Below are 21,884 nucleotides of genomic sequence, written 5' to 3' on the forward strand. Positions count from 1 at the left end.
GCCCTTTCAAATTTCGAACCAATATGAAAAATTATCGAATGGAAACAAGGAACGACTGGTAAACTGAGCTTTCCGTGGTGTTCAGGAGCATTTCTACCATGTTTGATCTGCGAGTGAAGAAAAACGAAAAGGTTTCTTCAGAGCGCCACTATGGTTTTGCGCGATTGTTAAAAGCTTTAGGCAATTTGTAGCATGGTGGATTGGTGACCGACACCGTGCTAGTCGAATAAGTACTACAAAGCTTCTTTGCTGAAAACTACACGTTGTGATACAGAATGGCAAATCCAAGCGGGTTAAAATGATTCCCACAATCCAGTAAAAGAAGCGATGAAAATTGTACCATGCCGATCGGCTATCATTCAAAAGTCACTTGCCTACGCAGAACAAAGATTCAGGCTATTAACGTTAGTAGATGCAGCAGGCAGTCGACTTACTAGCATGTGGTTGTACATGTACAGAAATACTTTACTACTGAAAATATCATTATCATCTTTCAACTAGTGTTGTAAAGTAGCGAAAGAGGAACCACAAAAGAATTCATCAACAGCATCATGCTTGCTTGCATGGAGGCATTCTCTTTTGTAAAAATCATCTAACTAAATGCAGTATCAAAAGACATGCACAAAGATAAGAACGTAGGAGAGAATGAGTCCTCATGGCGTAAAATTAATGAATGGGAGCGCTCAAAGAGAGATTGTAAAAAGAGAATTGAAACTCAACATTCGACCGCGTAAATACTTTAAAGTATTTACGCGGTCGAATGTTGAATTTCATTTTTATTAAAATAATATTGTATTCGAGTAAGATTCCAAAAAATATGTATTTATCCTGTAAGAGCAACAGGAAAGTGCAAAAAATATGTATTTATCCTGTAAGAGCAACAGGAAAGTGAAAACATTCTGCATTTCTAATTATGAAAAATGAACTGCTAGCAGTGGTTGGTGGTAAGTGGTCAGCCGGGCATTACTTCTTACTCTCTGAACTGGCTTTCCGTGCAAGGTCTACACCGGCGTAAATATCACCAGATGGACTTTTATATTGCTCGAATTTGAAGTTGCGAAATGACTGTGTTCGTTGGGTTTTTGACACATCTTGTGGTGTTGATGGTGGAATACTGGAGGCGGAACTTATTGGCGAGAGTTCGAAGCTTTGCCGCCAGTCCGATGTAGGGGATTCTGGCGACAGGAGGTTGCCAATATCGGGAAGGTCAACCGGCGTTTGAGAATGCACGAAGACACTTTGCTCATCATCGGTTGTCGGCGTTTGACTGAGGTTTGACACCAGTTTTCCATGTCTGTCGAGCGTTGTTGCGAGGTGTGTAGGTCTTGGAGTGGGTGTGAGATGAGATGTGGCATGACTTTCCTTTCCTGCTGCGCTCCTCGTGCTCACCGGAGTTCTGAACTTCACTCTCTCCAGAGTGCTTAGCTGAGCACTATCCGGAATTTTGCTACCGTTGCCGTTGCTGCTACTGCTGCCGCCTTTGATGCCTCGCACTCCTTTGACCTCCCCCGTTCCCTTCTTCGCATGACTGCCGCTGCTGCCGCTGCCAGCATTGCTACTGGTCCTCGTGTAACGTCCGCGACGTATGAGGCTGATAAGTCCAGTAGATTTGGTGCTTGAACCCGTTGTCGACTTGCGAGAGGAGAAAATCTCCTCGACGCCCTTCTTGGCATCCTGGCCCCGGATGACGTGTACGAAAATGAACAGACCCTGCAGACAGTTCAGAACGGCAAACACGTACTGAAAGACAATGTTGTCATCAGCAAGCACCAGGAATCCCAATACCCATGTAAGGCCAAGCAGGATGGAGATGGACACGACCGTACGGAGCAGAGCCTTCTTTCCCTTGTTGGCGTTTGTTGATGCTGTAGCCAGGTTCTTGCCACGTCTCTGCAGAGTGACGACGACAATGACAAGGATGACTAGATTGTATCCAAGGCACAGCGCCATAGGTGCAACCAAAGCACCGTAGAAGACCGGGTCGGAACGAATCCAGCAGCTGTGAAAGGTCAGAAAAATGAAGAACGGGACTTCCATGAAGAGAAATCCGCTGGCAAACAACTTCTTGTGCAAAGGTTTGGGCCCTACAACGATTAGGGTACACTAAACTACTCCGGAAGCCTTTCCCACCATGTGAAGTTATTGTTTTATGGATAACTTGATGCACCTGGGTCTTTATACTCTTATGATCCAATATAAATATAAACATGAATATTAGGAAATTAGAGGCCACATGCCACGTACTGCTCTTTTCCCTCCGAAACTCAACACTTGCAAGCCAGATATGAAAGAAAGAAAAAATCATCAGTCACACCACCGGGACTCGAACCAGGGACCTTGCTATTCGCGAGCAATGCTCTAACCAACTGAGCTACAGTATGACTCTTATCCATAGTGATGGTAAATCTATCCTTCTTCGATCAATCCACATCAGGCTTGCATCATACTGGCAACTCACACCAATCAAGAGGGACCTCGGCCATTCGCTTGATATCATGGGGAGGGCATCAAACTATGTCCACTGCGAGCAAATACAAGTTGCAATTTCAAATTTGGACTTCACGGAGAATTTCAAAGGTTTAGGAAATTAGAGGCCACATACCATGTACTGCTCTTTTCTCTCCGAAACTCAACACTTGCAAGCCAGATATGAAAGAAAGAAAAAATCATCAGTCATCAGTCTTTCATATCTGGCTTGCAAGTGTTGAGTTTCGGAGAGAAAAGAGCAGTACGTGGCATGTGGCCTCTAATTCCCTAAAACTTGAAATTCGCCGTGAAGTCCAAATTTGAAATTGCAACTTGTATTTGCTCGCAGTGGACATAGTTTGATGCCCTCCCCATGATATCAAGCGAATGGCCGAGGGCCCTCTTGATTGGTGTGAGTTGCCAGTATGATGCAAGCCAGATATGGATTGATCGAGGAAGGATAGATTTACCGTCACTGTGGATAAGAGTCATACTGTAGTTCAGTTGGTTAGAGCATTGCTCGCGAATAGCAAGGTCCCTGGTTCGAGTCCCAGTGTTGTGACTGATGATTTTTTCTTTCTTTCATATCTGGCTTGCAAGTGTTGAGTTTCGGAGAGAAAAGAGCAGTACGTGGCATGCAGCCTCTAATTCCCTAAAACTTGAAATTCGCTGTGAAGTCCAAATTTGAAATTGCAACTTGTATTTGCTCGCAGTGGACATAGTTTGATGCCCTCCCCATGATATCAAGCGAATGGCCAAGGTCCCTCTTGATTGGTGTGAGTTGCCAGTATGATGCAAGCCAGATGTGGATTGATCGAAGAAGGATAGATTTGCCATCACTGTGGATAAGAGTCATACTGTAGTTCAGTTGGTTAGAGCATTGCTCGCGAATAGCAAGGTCCCTGGTTCGAGTCCCAGTGTTGTGACTGATGATTTTTTCATTCTTTCATATCTGGCTTGCAAGTGTTGAGTTTCGGAGAGAAAAGAGCAGTACGTGGCATGTGGCCTCTAATTTCCTAAAACTTTGAAATTCTCCGTGAAGTCCAAATTTGAAATTGCACCATGAATATTGACGAGAGAGCTTGGAAGCTCAGGGCCCTACGCTATGCTTTTGCCTTGATGACCTAGACAAAAAAAAAGCATAGGGATGTTATAAATTCTTTAAAAAATTCCTTTTTTTTAAGACATAACTGGGATTCGAACCCGCACTATCGCGCGCCCTGCATGCATCCACCGATACACTTTGCATACATACTAATTATTCCAAGTTGTTTCACATTGTGATCTTGCATTTGAAAGCCCTATTTGAATATGCATTGTGGCCAGCCATCTTTGATGGCACGGTACGGTAGGGGATAGGTACGGGACAGGTACGGGACAGGTACGATCGAGGGTAATACGACACCGTCTCCTGTACCGTACCGTACCATCAAACACAGCTGGCCACATACAGCTGCCCGCAATATTCAAATAGGGCTTTCAAACGCAAGATAATAACGTGAAGCAACTTGGAAGAATGGGTATGAATGCGAAGTGTATGGGGGAATGCATGTAGGGCAATATTGCGGGTTCGAATCCGAGGATATGCCGGAAAAAAAGGAGAATTGAAAAATGTATAACATCCTATGCTTTTTTGCCGTCAGATACTGATAACCACAGGCGTGACACAAACAAACAAACAAACACACAAACACACAAATACCAAATTAAAGCTGTGTGGACCCTGGCTAGCGCCAGACGTTACTGAAGTAACGTCTTCTGCATAGCTACGGGAATAAAAAAAATTGTAACATGGAAATTGTGGGCACAAGTTATGCGATCGAGTTCACCAATTAAACAAGATTTTGAACAGTCAGACGTGCACAATCTAGCACAAACAGATAAGGAGTACTGAGACATTTCACAGCATGAAAGTCATACCAGGCCAGCATTCCATGAAGCCTTGGAATGTAGCTTGTGCTCGGCTCGATGGCGCTAGATGTCCCCTCTTTGGAATTAGCACTAATATCCATGAATCTTCAAAGTTGGAATGCCGGTGGTTAGCGCTCTCGAGCAGTGCTCAAGCTGACTTTCATGCTGTGGAATGTCCCAGTACTCCTTGTCAGTTTTGTCCTAGATTGTGCACGTTTGACTGTTCAACATCTGGTTTAGTTCGTGAACTCGATTACATAACTTGTGCCCACAATTTCCAGGTAACAATTTCTTTCCTTGGCTCACCATCTGAGTTTTGACTAATGATGAAGGAATTCAGGTGGACACATTGATATTTGCATTCAGATGTCCGTACGGGACCAAATAACCGTAGATCCAAACCAGTAATTCTTGTGTTCAAATCACTGCAAGCATTCCATCACACTATGAACAGCTATGGTCATCTGGAAACAAACAAGAACTCACATGTTCTCTCCTCCATAGCCATCAGGCAGCGTCAGTCCAGCAGACACAGCAACCACAATCAACGGCAGTACTGTTTCGGGAGAATGAGAGCAGAGAGGATGGATATAAGCCACGTTGCAAGAACTGAAGACTGTGATAGCACCGCTGATAACTTCAATTAAAAACTTTCTCATATCATTGCGGCGGTGATGTGGGGTTATTGCGTCACATCCTGATCAAATTGCACTAGCGGCGTATACCAGCATTCCTACAGCTCATATTGGTGGAATCAACAACTATCCAACACTTCAGAAGTACAACACACACAGAGCACTACGGAGTAAGAGCTTACTGCCAAGCATTCCTGGGGGGGGGGGGGGGTAGAAGGAATGAGGAGAGTGTTCGCAGCCTCCTGTAAGTGGCTTGTGCAAAATACCCGGATACAACTTGCCCAGCTCTGGCCTAACTGCCACTTGAAAGGATGCTGCAATCGGTCAATGCTCAAGTGCCGCAGGCAAACAAGTGCTACTCACCGAAAACCAACGAGTGAAGTGTGTATCTGACACTTTGCTTGGTCTCATCAAACACGATCACAATCTGCTTGTAGAGGAACGTGGCATCCACTGACGTCCACACGAATGAAGAGAGCAGCAGAAAGTGCATGGCTATGGCTAGTGCTTTGCATGCCAGGCCATGCTGTGGAAGGTTTTCGTAATACAGGATCAGCATGAATATCGACAGGAAGAGAAGTAGAGTTGTGCATAGCCCAAACACCATCTGATGGTGGTGGCCCTGCCGAAGTTTCCTGCAGAAATCAAGCAAGATCGGCAAACCATTGTAAAGGCAGAGCAATATGCAATATGGCAACAGAAAACTTGTGAATGAATCGAACGCAGTGTGAACCTCATTTAGTGAGGCACTCAACTTGGAACATACTTTGACAATCAGGAAGTCAGGAGGTGTTTGCACTGAAAACTCTACTGATCACATGAAATAGTGTGGGTGCATGGTGGAAGGGCATGGAGAAATTACAGAAATCTAAAAAAATTCAAAAATAGAAGAGTATACAGATAGTGCCTTACTTGATCAAAAGTATGGCAATGTTAGTGCAGAGTAGTCCAACCATAGAGAGGGCAGTGCCAATAATCGATATGTACTTCAGCACCTTTTCTTCGACAGGCGGTACATCAGTCGAGTCTACTGAGCTGCGAACCTGGCATCATCAAAGAATAAGAACCATCCGATGTAGTTGTGAAAAGTTGTCCTTTTACACTTGAATGACATTATTATCGCAATAATTTTTTGATTTGTTTCTTCTCGTGATTCAAACAATTGCCGTGTCACAAGATGGGCTATAAGTAGTAAGCAGTAAAGGCAATTTCCAATGCAAGATTGCTAGATATATCCACGCACATTCAAGGCCCTCGTGCAAGATTGTAGCCAGAGCATCAACCATGATTTACTGTAGCATTGTGAATGCACAAGATCGATGTAGTTATGCGCATTCATTTGAAATCAGCATGGATCTCTGTTTACTCCTTTTTACAAGCTCATAGTATGAATCCGATTGAAACTCCGTAGTTAAATTAAAGGGGCACTCCGGGAATATTTTCGGTGGTGTGTTCTCTTCATGGGGGCCTTATATGGCCCCCAAAGAATGGGGAATCGCGAAAACTAGACCCAAAACGTCGATATATGAAGCCAGGGAGGGCCAAGTTTGTCTCCTCTTTTGATGACGTCACGTGTGATTAGTATCTGCATTTGAAGATCTTAGTTGTTTGAATTTTCTGGCGATGAAGAACGATGTTTGGTCGACATTCCCAAGCTTCACAACTGCGGACATACTCTAAGGAACCTGAAGGACCCCCTGAGGTGCCCCTGGTAGAAGCGCAGCCTGATGAGGGCCAGGAGCGGACGACTTCACTGGTCCGAGTACGAGGATCCCGAAATTCTCTATACGCCGTGAGGCATATGATCAGAACAGTTTTGTTTAGACAAGCTGACGCGAAGTCGGGGTGATGTGCAACGCATGTCAAAGGGCTGCCAATGCTAACAGCTGCAGCGCTCTCTCGACAGCGAAGGTAATCGACTGCCCTCTGCATCACCCCACATTTCTGGCCGGAACACCAATCGTTATTTCCTTGTCGACCAGTGAAGTCGTCTGCTCCAATTTCCTGGCCCTCATCAGGCTGCGCTTCTACCAGGGGCACCTCAGGAGGTCCTTCAGGTTCCTTAGAGTATGGTCGCAGTTGTGAAGCTTTCTTCATCACCAGAAAATTCAAACAACTAAGATCTTCAAATGCAGAGAATTTGAATACTAATCACACGTGACGTCATCAAAACCATCAAAAGAGGAGACAAACTTGGCCCTCCCTAGCTTCATATATCGACTTTTTGGGTCTAGTTTTCGTGATTCCCCATTCCTTGGGGGCCATATATGGCCCCCATGAAGAGAACACACCACCGAAAATATTCCCGGAGTGCCCCTTTAAGAAGACCATTGGCAATAGGCTCCTTCATATTATTAACACACACAAAACAATATCGCATGAGCTGATTGTTTAGTAACTGGTGGTATTAGTGGACATTACAGCGTATCTTGTAGTTCCTTTGTCCTTTTTCTTTCTTATAAATTAATCGCTGGCTCTCCATTTGAGTCCATACAGACAAAACAACACTACAAAATATGAGCTTCAACAGCAGAGGAAAATTGCAGGTAAAAGTAGAATGAATGAGTGTCTTACCAGGAGAACAGCGAAATGTGTCAGGTGATTGCATCTGCATGTCGTCTGGTTCCTGGACGTACTGATTTCCAGCACCTCGCATCCATCCTCTGTCCAGCCACCGATTCCATCAGCTGAGGATTTCACAAATAGGCAAACATGGCCGAGAAACACATCACACTTTTTTTCCTTCCACTCAAAAAATATTCTACTGTAATTTAATTATGACAATATTGACCCAGCGGTAAGTTACTGTTTCTGCGATGAGGCCATGTTTGGCGGCTGTGGGTATTTCCAGTTAGCATGACCTACCAAGTTTGAAGTCCCATGAGACGCAACGAACTTCGTCATCCTTTCCCTGAGCACGCACAAAACACAAATAAGACTTGATCCATTCTAACCGATATGCAAATTTAAAAAGCAAAAGGACATATGGATATATGAGCTAAGTGTAACTATTCTTTTCTTCGGTACCCCCTCCCGTACGTTCTACAACTTTATCCAAGCTGGCCTGCATGCACTCTCGTACTCACCATTTTGTCTCCTTTTGTTCCGTTGGCCTGGGTAGCTACTTGTGTGCCCATAATTGCCATAGCAACCCTGCCCCTTTATCTTGCGGTTCACACTTGATCTCTTTTTTCGCTCTTCTTTCTCTCTTACACAATGTAGTCGTTTCGTTCGTCTTGGTCTCTGTATCTTCGTCTCCTGTAATAAATGTTCCACTTACCAGTTCCCGTTGTCCATTGCTGTGCTTGGAGAGTATGACGTTCTCCTGTTGGAACTCAACACTTTCTAAATTTAATTATTGGCTCAAAATCCGAATTTCTGGTATGCAAATTGGGCACCGTATAATTATAAGTAATTGCGACTTAGGCAACAGGAAATTTGGTTGTTTGCAACACATGACCTGTATAAAGGTTGTGCCTCTTTTCCATTGCCTTAGTTTTAGGCATAAATGTTCAATCTGCGAACAGCATGCTGTTTCGTTCTTTGTGAACTCCTCAGCGCAGCACAGAGAAAATGAGGCCAAACCTGAGAGCAATGAAAATAATAATGTCGAAAGCCAGATTTAAATCAGGCCCGAACATACCTTGCCAGAGGGCTCAAACTGACAAGTCAGTGAGCTCAGCGTAATGCAAACAGCAAAGGCACCTGCATAATGCAAACAGCAAAGGCACTACCCCACATGAGAGTGCTCAACTACTACAAGAGCAGGAGCGAAAAAAATTCAAACTCACTGTAGGAACAGCATAGGGGAGATCAAAGGTGGAGATGAATGGTTCCCTGAGATGATCCAACTCCTCCTGGCCAATCTGGACAGAGATGATGTCAGATGTCACTGTGGTGTTGTCGTAAAGTTGCGAGTCAACGAAAAATTCATGTGACCGGTACAGGATCAACGCTGTGGGGGCTATCGGGCAGTTGATGCGACTGGAATTGGGTAATCTCTCGGTGGCTTGCGATATAGCACTGCCTGGAATTACCAGTGACACTAGTGGTATAACTCCTGGAGTCACACATGAAAAAACAAACAAGTAAAACACATGTAATCTGCTCCTACATGTGCTTAGAGGTTCGTGTCTGTTGTGTGACTGTCACAGACCGCAACCCTGAATTGAGCCCATCTACTATAAATTTCCTGTGTGTTTTACCCAGTCGTTGCAGAAATTGGCCTATACACAGAGCTGGGAGACTGCTGAATGTCCAGGGTCACCATGAAACTGGATTTCTGTTGACATCTTATGTGAACGTTTTACCTCAAAGGATGTTTGGGTCACACCGTACAACTTCGTTTTTGAAATTCTCTTAGGAAACACTGAAATAGCCAGAACTAGAATTATGTCCGGCTTTCCAGTTGCAGCGTATACAGTCAACTTCGCTTATAACGACATTCGGCGGGGCATCAAAAAAGTGTCCTCATTCGCGAAGTGTCGTTATACCCGAAGTCTCATTATATGTATTACAGTTGGAAGGGACTTTGCTCTGGGCATGGAAATGCTGTCGTTATTCGTGAATTGTCGTTATATCCGCAGTCGTTATTAGCCAAGTCGACTGTAGATGAAATTTGTTCAGTCAAATGCGTACTAAATACCGGATTTAACTACGTACCTGAAGTGAAATTAGTGTTGATGTAAAACCTATTAGCAACTCTATCATAGTGGGAGTGAAGACTCTCGTTGACACTGCTTGGCACATGACAGGCCAGGGCAAAGCCCACATTGTTCTCGTATGCCTGAAACACTTCACCCTGTTCCAGTGGTACAATTGTCATCAGCTTTTCCATTGCTTTGGCAACTCTGTGCAAAACACACACACACACACACACACACCTCAGACAAAAGACATGCCCATCGCGGAAGCGATGATAGCAAACAGCTATGTTATCGACGTAGCAACTTGTGCTGGGATTACACCATTCAACAGCTTGCAAGGCTGATGAATTGACCGCCACTATTTTTCGCCTGGTATCCACCACACAGCTGTTTGAAGTGACTTTTTCTGGCCAGTGAATCCTTATTTTTTCATTTTCCATTTTTTTCTACCCAGACACCACACCACATAATCCGGCATACACTGGCTGTTGGTAACCACCCAGACACCCAGACACACACACACACACACACACACACACACACACACACATACACACACATACAAACACACACACACACACACACACACACACACACACACACACACACACACACACACACACACACACACTCAAATCGGATTTTATTCACCATTTTTTGGATTTCACAGCACAACATCACAGTAAATAGCCAGTCACTGGGGAACAGTCATGGTATTGCACCGCTATCCAGACAGAGCAGGCTTGTCTCAACGTGGCAGCTGTGGTGGTCAGTTTGAGCGCACTTTTATCGATGTGAGGGTTTCGATACTCATGCCCCTTCAAACTGTGCTACCTCCATTGTTTCCTGCTACATAAATCACAAGAAGGAGAAGCAGTGCTGCGATATAGAGTATTAATATTTTGTTATTTGTTCCGGCCATATTGTCCACCACTGGTTCTTTGGGAAAACACGCGGAGTCACTCTACAAGCGGATAGCTTCTCTTCTCTTCAAGGCAGCGAAGACCGGAGAAGCATACAGCTGTGTCATGTCTTGGGTTCGCTGCAAATTGTGTTTTGCCCTACTCCGGTCCAGAATGATGGGTTTGCGCGGATCCCGAAATCTGCGACCGGTGCAGTTGGAGTCACCTCCCACCTTGGCGGGCATGCGTCTCTGATAACGTTTCCTTCTAGTTTTTTCCATATTGGACTCATTTTTGCTCTTTTCAACCTACTACTAGTAGTTCTTAGTCCGCTTATAGGGCGGCCACACTCCAGCTCTGTGCTGGACTTCTCTTTACTTCTTTTTTCCTTTCACTTGACCATTGATTGAGAGAGCATGTCTGAGGACACCAGAAAAGCTGAGCAGGGCCATCTAACCGATTTCGCTCAAATTCTGCAAGTAGGTTTCCTTTAGGGTCTACAACAACCATGCGAAACGGCACGTTGCATCACTTACGGACACCTTGGAACTGGGGAACACCTCGAAATGGGCCCCAAATACGACTAAATATTGGGTTCAAAAACAAGCGCTGGTACAGCGTACACAATGCAGTTGAGAACAAACCACCACCATGCCAACATTGCCTCACCTGAGTAGTCTTCACATCACCACCACATACAGCCATGGCTACATCCAGGAAAGCAATGGCCATTATCTCCAAATATCACTAAATTGCATTGCAAAATTTCTAGGGCCATAGCAGGAACCATTTACAGCGTCTATTTTCCTGAACCATGCACTGGAGGACAGTGGACTATCTCCACTACCACCCATTTCAAGTCTCATAAATAGTGTTCCACGTTTTTGGAAAATAAAAAATTGAATACGGTCACTTCACCACATTGCAACATTGCCAATTTCCTACCGGACGACGGAAAGCGCCTCCTCAAGCTCCAACACCAGGCACCACTCAGACGACAGCACGCCAAACACTGCAGCGTGGTCACCTCTACCAAGTGTGACAAGAAATTTGAACTGACAACTCTTGTCATTCAAAACAACAAGAATTTTCTTCCCTGAACGACTCGAATTTCACTAGCAGCAAATCTCTGCAGAAGTGCAAAGGATATTGAACAAATCTCGATTTGTGGGATCGAAACACGATATTTTTGCATCCTGAAACTGGCCGTGCGACGACCACTGCGTGACAGAGCAAATCGACGGATTTGATCGAGTTGATCGACAATCAAGATGTTGGCATGGCGGTGGTTTGTTCTCAACTGCATTGTGTACGCTGTACCAGCGCTCGTTTTTGGACCCAATATTCAGTCTCATACCCAGCTCATATTAACCCCCACTAATTCCTGTGATCTGTAACTGGTAAATATATCTCCATATTCACCACTTTAACTTGGGGTATATACTTTGCTATATTACCCACTTAGAGGTTGTAACTTTTCAACTTTCAAGGGACTTTCTGCAAGAATCGAACCTGCAACCATAAGACTCCCAAGCACCTATCTTGACCACCCAGCCACCAGGGTGTTGATGCAGATGTTGGTTGAAAGATAGGTTTTATGTCTGGAACACGCAATGCTACCTACACATAATAGTATACTATAGTATACTGGGATACTAAAATAGCTATTTCGGACCAGTATTTCAGGCCAAAAACGAAGCTAGGTATAAATAGAATAAACACCTCTGTCTTGTGTTTATGGGAATATAAACGCTGTCTATAAAAACCTCGGCTACGCCTCGGTTTTTATAGCAGTGTTTATATTCCCATAAACACTACGACATCGGTGTTTATTCTATACGTATTTTGGTGCCCATTTCAAGGTGGTCCCCAGTTCCAAGGTGTCCGTAAGATATGCACCCAACCCTTTCGCTTGGATGTTGTAGACTCTAAAGGAAGCCTACTTGCAAAATTTGAGCTAATCGGAGAGATGGCCCAGCCCAGCTTTTCTGGTTTTCTCAGACATGCTCTCTTAAGAATTTTTGCCAGTACAAGAGATTTGATCTTGAACAAAAGGAAACATGCACACACTGCAATATTCGTGTAACCAACAAACATAAAAGCAACCTTATTGGGAGTTGATATGCCCTAGAATCTTACCTGGCAGCTGGTGGGGGCAAAATGATGGTGGAATTGACGTCTAGAATGTTGTCTACGGATCGCAGCGTGGCATTTGCAATCTAAGACAACGCACATAATATAATAGAAACACAAGCACACCAAAACACGCACACATGCACGTACACACACGCACATGCATGAACACGCCAATGCACGCGCACGTGCACACGCACACACACACACACACACATGCTCACAATCAAGCACACATGTTCCAGAATACACATACACAGCCAATGACAATAATGACAATCTGTCTTAGAATATGAACGCAATGAAAACCAAACACGCTGTTCCACTATAAGTAACTCGTGCTTTACAAGAACAGGAGACTGGAGTTGACGAAAACTGTTCTCGTTCACTGTTGTAATAAGGCATGAACATGACTTGTGATCTTCACCTTGAACTCTATGTCACCTTCTCTGACCAGAAATATGATCAGACTTTCTTAATTAAGAGCCATGCAATTTTACTCATTTCGAGTCTTTACGAACTTCAGCACAGAGCAAAACACAGGAAAACAATTCTGAGATTTGGCACATACCAGCTTGATATAAGTACTGTTAAAGTTGGATCCCTTGCTGACAGTCGAAACAGCATTGTAGATGCTGGATGTCGCGTAATCAACATCATCTGCTATGAGCTTCTGAACAAAGCTGGTGAGATTCGACACGGCAATGGAATGATCTAGAATCGTGAAGGGGTTGCTGGTGTTTAGTCGGGCCTGCAAAGTAACAGTGGAATAACACATGATGACAATGGGTGAAGGCAGCCCAAAAGCAGTCAGCCCCAAACTAGGTGTTCTTGAGAGATTTTCCTGGGGACCAGCACTTGAGTTTGGAGGTTGGGAACTGCGCTCACTCGCAGATAATGTTATGCAAACCCTTTCCAGACTGTTGGTGTATTCTGTTGCAACTCAAGTATTCATGTAACCATAGTAACATACGCACGGAAAATACAGAACAGGCAGGTGATAGGAACGACATTTTACGGGGGAAGATGAGAGACAAAAACGAAGACTACATGGCGACGACAAGAGAGAGAGATAGTGTGTGTGTGTGTGTGTGTGTGTGTGTGTGTGTGTGTGTGTGTGTGTGTGAGAGAGAGAGAGAGAGAGAGAGAGTGAGAGAAGAGGCCGGATAAAGGACCTGAGTAGCTAGCGCTAGTTGCAACCCAGGTCAACGGAGCAAAATATGAGTACAGGAAAACCGGAAGCGGGGCCAGCAGGAAAAAGGATGTGGAAGGAGACAGAAGAGGGTACCCAAACACTTCTGAAGTACCACTCCTCGTTTGTAGATGTGGAGCAGGAATGTTAGTTGCACATCTGTGATGTGGTGATTAAGTGCAAGAGCACATCTGTGGTGTAGTACCTATATGTAACACTGGCAACCTGATAGCTGCAATTGTGCCCGTTTTGACTATGAAGTATGCATGACGGACATTTGCTGGCGTGGTGATCGGACTACACTAACTACATACAACCTATGAGCCTGGGCTTTTACTGATCAGTGGCAGTATAAGGTTAAAGGGGAAGTTAAGGCAAAAATTAAAATTTCACCAGTTGTAGTCTTCGGGGTGCTGAGTCGAATGGTCTTGGTCCGAGAAAGCTGAGACGCTCCCTTCCTACTTGAATCCCAATCGAACTCGCGCACTTCCACCGAAACTGGGTGACTGCGCCCTACTAGATGGGGATTTGTATGCAAAATGTCACTAAAAGCGCCGTTTCGTTCTTATAAAAGCACGGATGACCGCGATTGGCCATATGTTGTAGTCTTTTGGACGCTGCGTCGACTGGTTGTGGTCCGAAAAGGCTGCGATGCAGCGTTCCTCCTTTATTCCAATCGAACATGGTTGAACAAGCGGTCACGTGCTCCTGCGTACACCAGTCAGCTGGTCACCGTGCCTGCAGGGTACAACTTACTAGCCTGTTTGACCTTTTTTTGGGTACAGTCCTGTCACTCGAGTTGAACTCGAGTTGAACCTTGGTGTGAAAGTTGTCGCCTGCTGGCGTGGTGACCAGGGTGATTTGTGCACCCAGGAGCACGTGACCACTTGTTCAACCATGTTCGATTGGGAATAAAGTAGGAACGCTGCATCGCAGCCTTTCCGGACCAAAACCAGTCGACGCAGCGTCCAAAAGACTACAACATATGGGCCAATCGCGGTCATCCGTGCTTTTATAAGAACGAAACGGCGCTTTTAGTGACATTTTTGCATACAAATCCCCATCTAGTAGGGCGCAGTCGCCCAGTTTTCGGTGGAAGTGCGCGAGTTCGATTGGGATTCAAGTAGGAAGGGAGCGTCTCAGCTTCTCGGACCAAGACCATTCGACTCAGCACCCCGAAGACTACAACTGGTGAAATTTTAATTTTTGCCTTAACTTCCCCTTTAACACCTAACACAGGTTGCAGCAGCAGTAGCTAGAACAGGTTGCAGGAATGGTAGAATTTCTGTCTACAGCAGGTTGCGGGCGTAGTAGCCACAGCAGGTTGCAGAGGCAGCAGTCAGAGTAGGTTGCAGGCGTAGTAGCCACAGCAGGTTGCAGAGGCAGTAGCTAGAGCAGGTTGCGGGGGGCAGTAGCTAGAGCAGGTTGCAATATATTGATTGTTTATCGTCAGGTTTTCCCGAGAAATCGGGGCGGACGGGAGGTTTTTAATTTTATTTTTTATTATGCATTTATGGCTGTGGGGCAGGTGTTCGCAACCCCAGAGGATAATTGAAAAGTGGAACAACCAACGTAACGTAGAAAAAAACGAAGAAAATCAGGCAGCTTATGATCAGTTTCACTTTTCAAGCCTATAGCAACTGAGTTATGGTTCAGTCTGTGGACTTGACCTTCAAAAATCTATGGCCGTGCTGATTAGAGGCTGTAGACCGCAGTACATACAGTACATTTACCAGTACTAAAAAAATAAAATAATTCGGCCCGGGACGGTGAAAATTTGGGGCGGGCGCGAACGATAAAACAATCATTTTTTTACTTGGCTAATCACTTTGAATGGTTTTAAATAATATGTAACTGGTTTATAGAGCCAACCTAACACTCACCTTGGACAATTTGTAGAGATCCACAGTTATTGCACTCGGGCAGTGATTGAGGTTAGCAGCAGACCATAGACCCCAGGTCAGGTTAGCATTATGAGGTCGCGGGACCATTCCACATGTCCGTGTGGTGTATCTGATAAGGTTGCTATGGACTGCGATGGGGCATTGTACTGTTATGTCGGTACCGATAAAGGTCTGTGGCCACGTGATATTGCCCCTGATTCCGCCGTATGTGGTTTCGGAAGCACACTGATCTGTGCACAGTAAGACGGCCAAAACAAAAAGACGAGCTTTCTTCAAACAAGGTTAACCATGAGAAATCTTTTTGGGAAACTTTATAAGCTTTGTAAGGAAACGATACAACATGCGCCATCAGGGGAGGGAGGAGGAGAATGGGAGAAAGGTGAATGGTACATTTTAGAGGGCAGCCATTGTTAAGGGTTGCAGGGTTGCTGGGAATTGTTTTTTTACTCACCGTAAAAAAGTAAGTTGAATGAGGAAGCATTTACTTGAAGTGGCATACTTGGATTCAATAGTCTAGCTGTTAAATTCGCTCGTATCTTTGGAATGGAAACATTTGCATCGATTGCTGTCAGGAACTCGGCTGGAATGACAAGATCCACTAGAATCAATACAGGATGACGGTCTGAACAAAGAAACAAACAAATTTTGAATTCACATAATTATAATCTACGTAGTTTAGTAAAAAAATGAAGAACACACAAGGAAGCAACTATCCACGGCTGAAACAAGGTAATAAAGAGTCAGAAAATGCAAGTTTCTGAGACATTCAACGACCTGATAGCTAGCTCTAACCCATCTCTAGTACTCAAACCAAATCCATCTCGTTGGTCCTACCTAATCGTGAATCTTCCCAAGTTGGAAGGCCGTTGTAACAGAACATTATTGCATGAAGCCAACTTTCAAAGTTGGAGGCTTGATATGAGCAATGTTAGCCAAATGTAGCCTTGGAAGGTAGAGTAATGGGAGTAGTGGAAACTTGTGGAAGAACTGAATAATCTTGAGTAGCAAAGGACGGATTTCGGGTGTAGACGCTGTGATTTTTGTGTGGATTAATCAAAAAAAGGCTGCGTTAATCTCACTGCATATGCCCAGCCATAGATACATGAAAACACACACTAATAATTATAATATTCAGTCTGAAAATGACTCAGTTAGTCCTACCCTTGAGAGCTGTCATATTCGAAATGTTCCTGCTCCATGAGCCTATTCGGAATCAGCATCCTCAGCTGCAGGAATAGAATTCGGAAAGCACAAACAGATTGACTCCGATCACCTTTGGTGTAAATGCAAAAATGACAAGTAAACGACAGCTAAGGGGCACATTGTGTGCGACTCCAGCTCTGGCTGGAGCGAGCGGTCCAGCCTGACGAGGGCGTTTACATGTGCACGGCAGGGCTGGCTGCCAGCTCATTATGAGTTTATATTCGCTGAACACACGCCAGAGGTTCGAAGTCTGAAGAAAATGCTGAGCGGTCACTGCTTGGATGTCTGCTACACCGTAGCTCAGTTGCTAGAGCATCGCTGGCCTAAAACAAAGTTAACTTCTTCAAGTACTGGTGGTTACAGTCAAGTTTTCTTCAGACTTTTCTGTCCATTCCCTCAACCAGTGGATATATTAATTAACTGGGCAATAATTTGGAGATCAATGAGTAAATGTTCGATTGCAGTGGAATACCGTGGTGGTCATGGAGTGGAATGAGACTGGTTACCTAGGATAGCATAAAACGTGGACATCAACCCAAGAGCAATCTATTGTATTTCTGATAATATCCCTATTTAAGATCACACCTCTCCAGTCCACCTACCAGGAGTAGAGAATGCTTGCTCGATTGCGTCGCTCTCATTAGTGGCCTCCAGGTTTCGCCTTCGTCGAAGGTTGGCGGTGTTGAATATCCTTGGAGCCCGATTCGGGTTTGTTCTGATGATGGAAAGAAGAATTTTTTCACTTAAATTTGCAGACCAGGTCTAAATGGGAACTAAGTATTGAACAAAGAGAACTAAAGATTCATCAGTTTACAGTTACGTGGTAATAACATTCACAGACCAGCGTGTAAGGTGGCAATGTAAGACGCTTACCATACTCCGCGGGTAGTGCGCCTGGGGCACTATTATTTTCAATGTCCATCACAGATATGATCACACTATTTTAAAGAGAGATATTAGTGCAATGAAAGAGTAAGTTGCGCACTCTGTACAAAAAACAACATTTGCAAAGCTACTTGTCATTTACATGTTTGTCCTTACTTTTCGAGGCCATCTCATCAGAAGGTTTACTGGAAAATCAATCATTTTTTATTCAAGAGAATGCACTATTTTCTAAAAGGCTGGTACATTTACGTCATCCCGTATAAAAACAAATAAGGCAAAGAAAACAGAGCTTAAAGTGTATTGTAAACTATCGCGACTCATCAGAAAGGGCAACAAGAAGTGCGATTTTGATCCTGACACCACGAGTTCAATGACATGGACAAGAACACTACGAAAAGAACAAAAATAAACGTGCACATGCACTTGGTATAAGACCCGGGGGCACTATTAAAGAGAGGGCTTCGTTTTTTCACTGGCTCCTAGAGACTGGGGGCAAAAGTCGAGATGGGGCACTATTCCAGGGAAGAAAAAATCGCGCTGGTACGGCAAGCTTAATGCGATCAGTGCGGATACACACAAAGCAAATCAGAGCTCTCCAGTCAACACACACACCCAGTGCAGCCCCTACTCAGTAGCTGTTTGTTTTGTCCGCATAATTATTTATTTTACGAGTTGGGTTTGTGAATAGTAAAAAAACAAAAAACAAACAAACAATCAGCAACAAAATTTCTTCCCACAGCTAGGAGAGGTGATACTGCTGCTATGACCTGAAAAAGTAGCAATCAGATCACTCACCTTTCACTGGTATATGGATCTGTGCTGAGATCGTCCCAAGAGAATTATTCACAGTCAGAGTGTACATTGTGCTGTGGCATGTATGAACAGATGGAAATAGGAGCTCTGCTTTGCTCGGCGTGCTGTAGTGTGCACAGCTGAACAGTTTTCAGTGTCCACGCCGTTGCATTCACCATCCGCTGTCAGGCACCATTCAGCGTCGGGTTCGGGATTACCAAGAAAACTGCCCATTACTTCCAGCCTTGCACCAGAAATGATGTAATGGACTTTGGCAGGGGAGGAACGATTGATGGATTCGCTGTGAGGAGAATCGAGAATTAGAGGGGGAAGAACATAGCAGCTTCAAATTGCTCATCAAATTGTTTATGGATCTCTGCAGTCCATTCATAAAAATATGGACTTCTTAGCTTTTGGCCATAAATGGGGCAAACTTTGGGGTTTTCTTAGAATTCTTTCTGCACTCCTTAACAAGAATAGGATTTCCGGCCAGGTTTTGCCCAAAAGCACTGAATTGGGGAAAAACATCAATATCCAGGCCGTTTGACCCCACCTGCAACAGTCCACTATGCGGTTTGAACCCCAGCTCGGGGGGCCCGTTTTTGACCTTTTTCCAATTTCCAATTCTGCAGCACTGCACTGAAAATCGTCGAAAATCAAAAAAATGGTTCACATACGGAAGCTTGCGAGAGCCAGGGCTCATCTTATGCATGGGCTCTATGCTACCTATACTTTTCATATGTATAGATTATAGACCGGTTAGGAGGTCTATGTATCCTGTATAGACCAACTATGAGGTCTATAATCTATTCATCGTGTTCTCCCTGCAAGAGTTTCTCTTCATATACGACATATCCTTGTAATTCTAGTATTCTACTATAGCCTACACCGCACTGTACGGCATTGCAGGATCAAGGTCATTGTTTAAACTAGGTTCAGCATCGGTAGCACAGTGGCTGGGTGGTAAGGAAGAGTGACTGAGATTTACATGGTTGTGGGTTCAAATCCCATCTTGTGTATTTCTGCTTTCTTCAAAAATTCTTTTCTAATTCTAAGGAGTCAAATAAATGTAGTCAAATACACATTATATTTGACTAATAAGCAGTCAAATACGTGATATATTTGACCGCTTAGGGCATGTTCGTGTGGTAGGGATCGGGATCCCGATCCACCGGATCCACTGGATTCCCACCCTTTCGATTGGTCGAATTTGGATCCGGATCCTTCGGATTTGGATCCGGTCAACCCACCTCGGGAGCAGGGTTGACCGGATCCAACGGATCCAAATGTGACCTTTGTGCTTACATGGCGGGTAAAAATCATTTTTGTACACATTGTGATACGCACACATGGATGGAGAAGAGCTTGTTGACTTTTTGTACGACGGAGGCGATGAGTACGACGTTCACCCTTTTGGGGTGATTCGTGAGCGCCATTGTCAACATGGCAACAGTCAAGGTCCAATATAAAGTGTTCAGTTGAATCTGAAGCATCCCATGGATCTGAGATCTGGATCCTGATCCCGATCCTTACCAATCGAACATGCCCCAAGGTATCAGGGAAATTAGTGGCGTAAAATACTAAGAAGGCGATAAATATAATATCAGGTCAACAAAATCATTTCACAGTGTCAGAGCATTCACTTTGTGAGCAGCAACCCGACATTCTTCTGTTAAAGTAGTTCATCTGGCTGGAGACGGGGAGAGGGGGCGTTGTGTACCAGGGCCATGATATCCCCAAACATAGTGTTCGCAAAACTACGTGAACATCTGGTGAGCTGGTGAGCTGGGTGAGGAGGACAAAGGCCACAAAGCATAAAACCACTTTCTTAGCAATGCTTATAGGTCTGCCACCAAACTAGCATGTGCTGTGTGTGTGGTGGGGGGGGGGGGGGGACTGTGCCTGCCTGACAACTTACTTTGTACAATAAATATGGTATAGTTTCCTTGTACGGTTGCAACATTGCCAGTGCCGCCAGTGTCCATTGTAGTGCAGTGGTAAGTACCAGTGTCGCTGAGCTCTGGGCGGGAAGATGGTGAGGATATGATCACCAAGATGAAATGACACTCTTCCAAGGAGATCATCTTGATAGAGTTTCTGAGCCCAAAGCACACAGGATAAAACCCACAGGATTAGGATCATGAGATTCACTTTGGCAACAGCTCTATCTGCAGTCCTGCTGAAAAAGAATCCAGTTGCATCCCTCAAGAACTCGCTGGGGGTTGCGCAGCCCCAGACCTGCGAACACTCGGCTGTGACATGGTGCAAGGCGTAAACTTGAGTGATGTGACTGGCTTTCATTGAGCGGTACTGTACATATGAAGTGTGGTCCACCATGCCTTGTATGTACAGTAGAAACCATTGTTTTTAGGACCCCATAGAATATAGATACAAGGATGGATGGATGGATGGATGGATGGATTGATGGATGGATGGATGGATGGATGGGTGGATGGGTGGATGGATAGATGGATGGATGGGTGGATGGATGGGTGGGTGGGTGGATGGGTGGTGGGTGGGTGGGTGGGTGGGATGGGTGGATGGGTGGATGGGTGGATGGGTGGATGGGATGGATGGATGGATGGATGGATGGATGGATGGATGGATGGATGGATGGATGGGTGGATGGATGGATGGATGGATGGATGGATGGATGGATGGATGGATGGATGGATGGGTGGATGGATGATGGATGGATGGATGGATGGATGGATGGATGGATGGATACAAGGATGGATGGATGGATGGATGGATGGGTGGATGAATGGATGGATGGATGGATGGATGGACGGACAGATGGACGGACGGATGGATGGTTGGATAGATGACTAGATAGATAGATGATTAGATGGATGAATGGATGGATTGATTGATTGATTGGTGGATAGATGGCGTCATAGATGGATAGGTGGATAATTACACACAAAGTGCACAAAGGTTTGTATAGTTTTAACAACTCCGACTTTCTGGTCAATGCAGTGAAGTCGCCTGGTGACTGCATTGAGCATGAGCCTTCTCGGCTGACTAACGGGAACTTTATTGTAGATAGATAGATGAATGGACGGATGGCTTGACGGACGGATGGATGGACGGACCGAGGGACAGGTAGATTGATGTATGGATGGGTGAATCGAATAGATTGATAGATAGATAGTGGGAAATCACCAATAGCCATGCGTTATACCTCACCTGCTTATTTCTATACCACGACACAG

At 44.7% G+C, this 21,884-nt stretch overlaps 2 protein-coding genes across 2 annotated transcripts in view; both read right to left on the bottom strand.

Moving 5' to 3' along the window:
* Positions 1-269: 269 nt before the first annotated feature.
* Positions 270-16,396, bottom strand: LOC135829399 (adhesion G-protein coupled receptor G2-like). Its single transcript, XM_065341807.1, has 12 exons — positions 16,241-16,396; positions 15,769-16,019; positions 13,265-13,444; positions 12,700-12,779; positions 9,675-9,862; positions 8,804-9,072; positions 7,878-7,923; positions 7,587-7,699; positions 5,925-6,055; positions 5,376-5,647; positions 4,864-4,933; positions 270-1,999 (listed from the first exon to the last, which is right to left on the bottom strand). The coding sequence occupies exons 1-12, from the start codon at positions 16,284-16,286 to the stop codon at positions 964-966; spliced, it is 2,682 nt and encodes an 893-aa protein (XP_065197879.1). The 5' UTR covers positions 16,287-16,396; the 3' UTR covers positions 270-963.
* Positions 16,397-17,602: 1,206 nt separating this feature from the next.
* The window catches only part of LOC135829402 (uncharacterized), a 9,131-nt gene continuing 4,849 nt past the window's right edge, over positions 17,603-21,884 (bottom strand). The window contains exons 6-9 of the mRNA XM_065341811.1: positions 21,859-21,884; positions 20,588-20,766; positions 18,673-18,970; positions 17,603-17,707 (exon numbers count right to left, since the gene is read on the bottom strand). The exon at positions 21,859-21,884 is cut by the window's right edge and continues 75 nt beyond it. Coding sequence (XP_065197883.1) covers positions 18,727-18,970; positions 20,588-20,766; positions 21,859-21,884 — 449 coding nt within the window. The 3' untranslated portion in view covers positions 17,603-17,707; positions 18,673-18,726. The remainder of the gene's footprint in view (positions 17,708-18,672; positions 18,971-20,587; positions 20,767-21,858) is intronic.

Source organism: Sycon ciliatum, chromosome 13 (assembly GCF_964019385.1).
Source record: "Sycon ciliatum chromosome 13, ocSycCili1.1, whole genome shotgun sequence".
Lineage (NCBI taxonomy): Eukaryota > Metazoa > Porifera > Calcarea > Leucosolenida > Sycettidae > Sycon > Sycon ciliatum.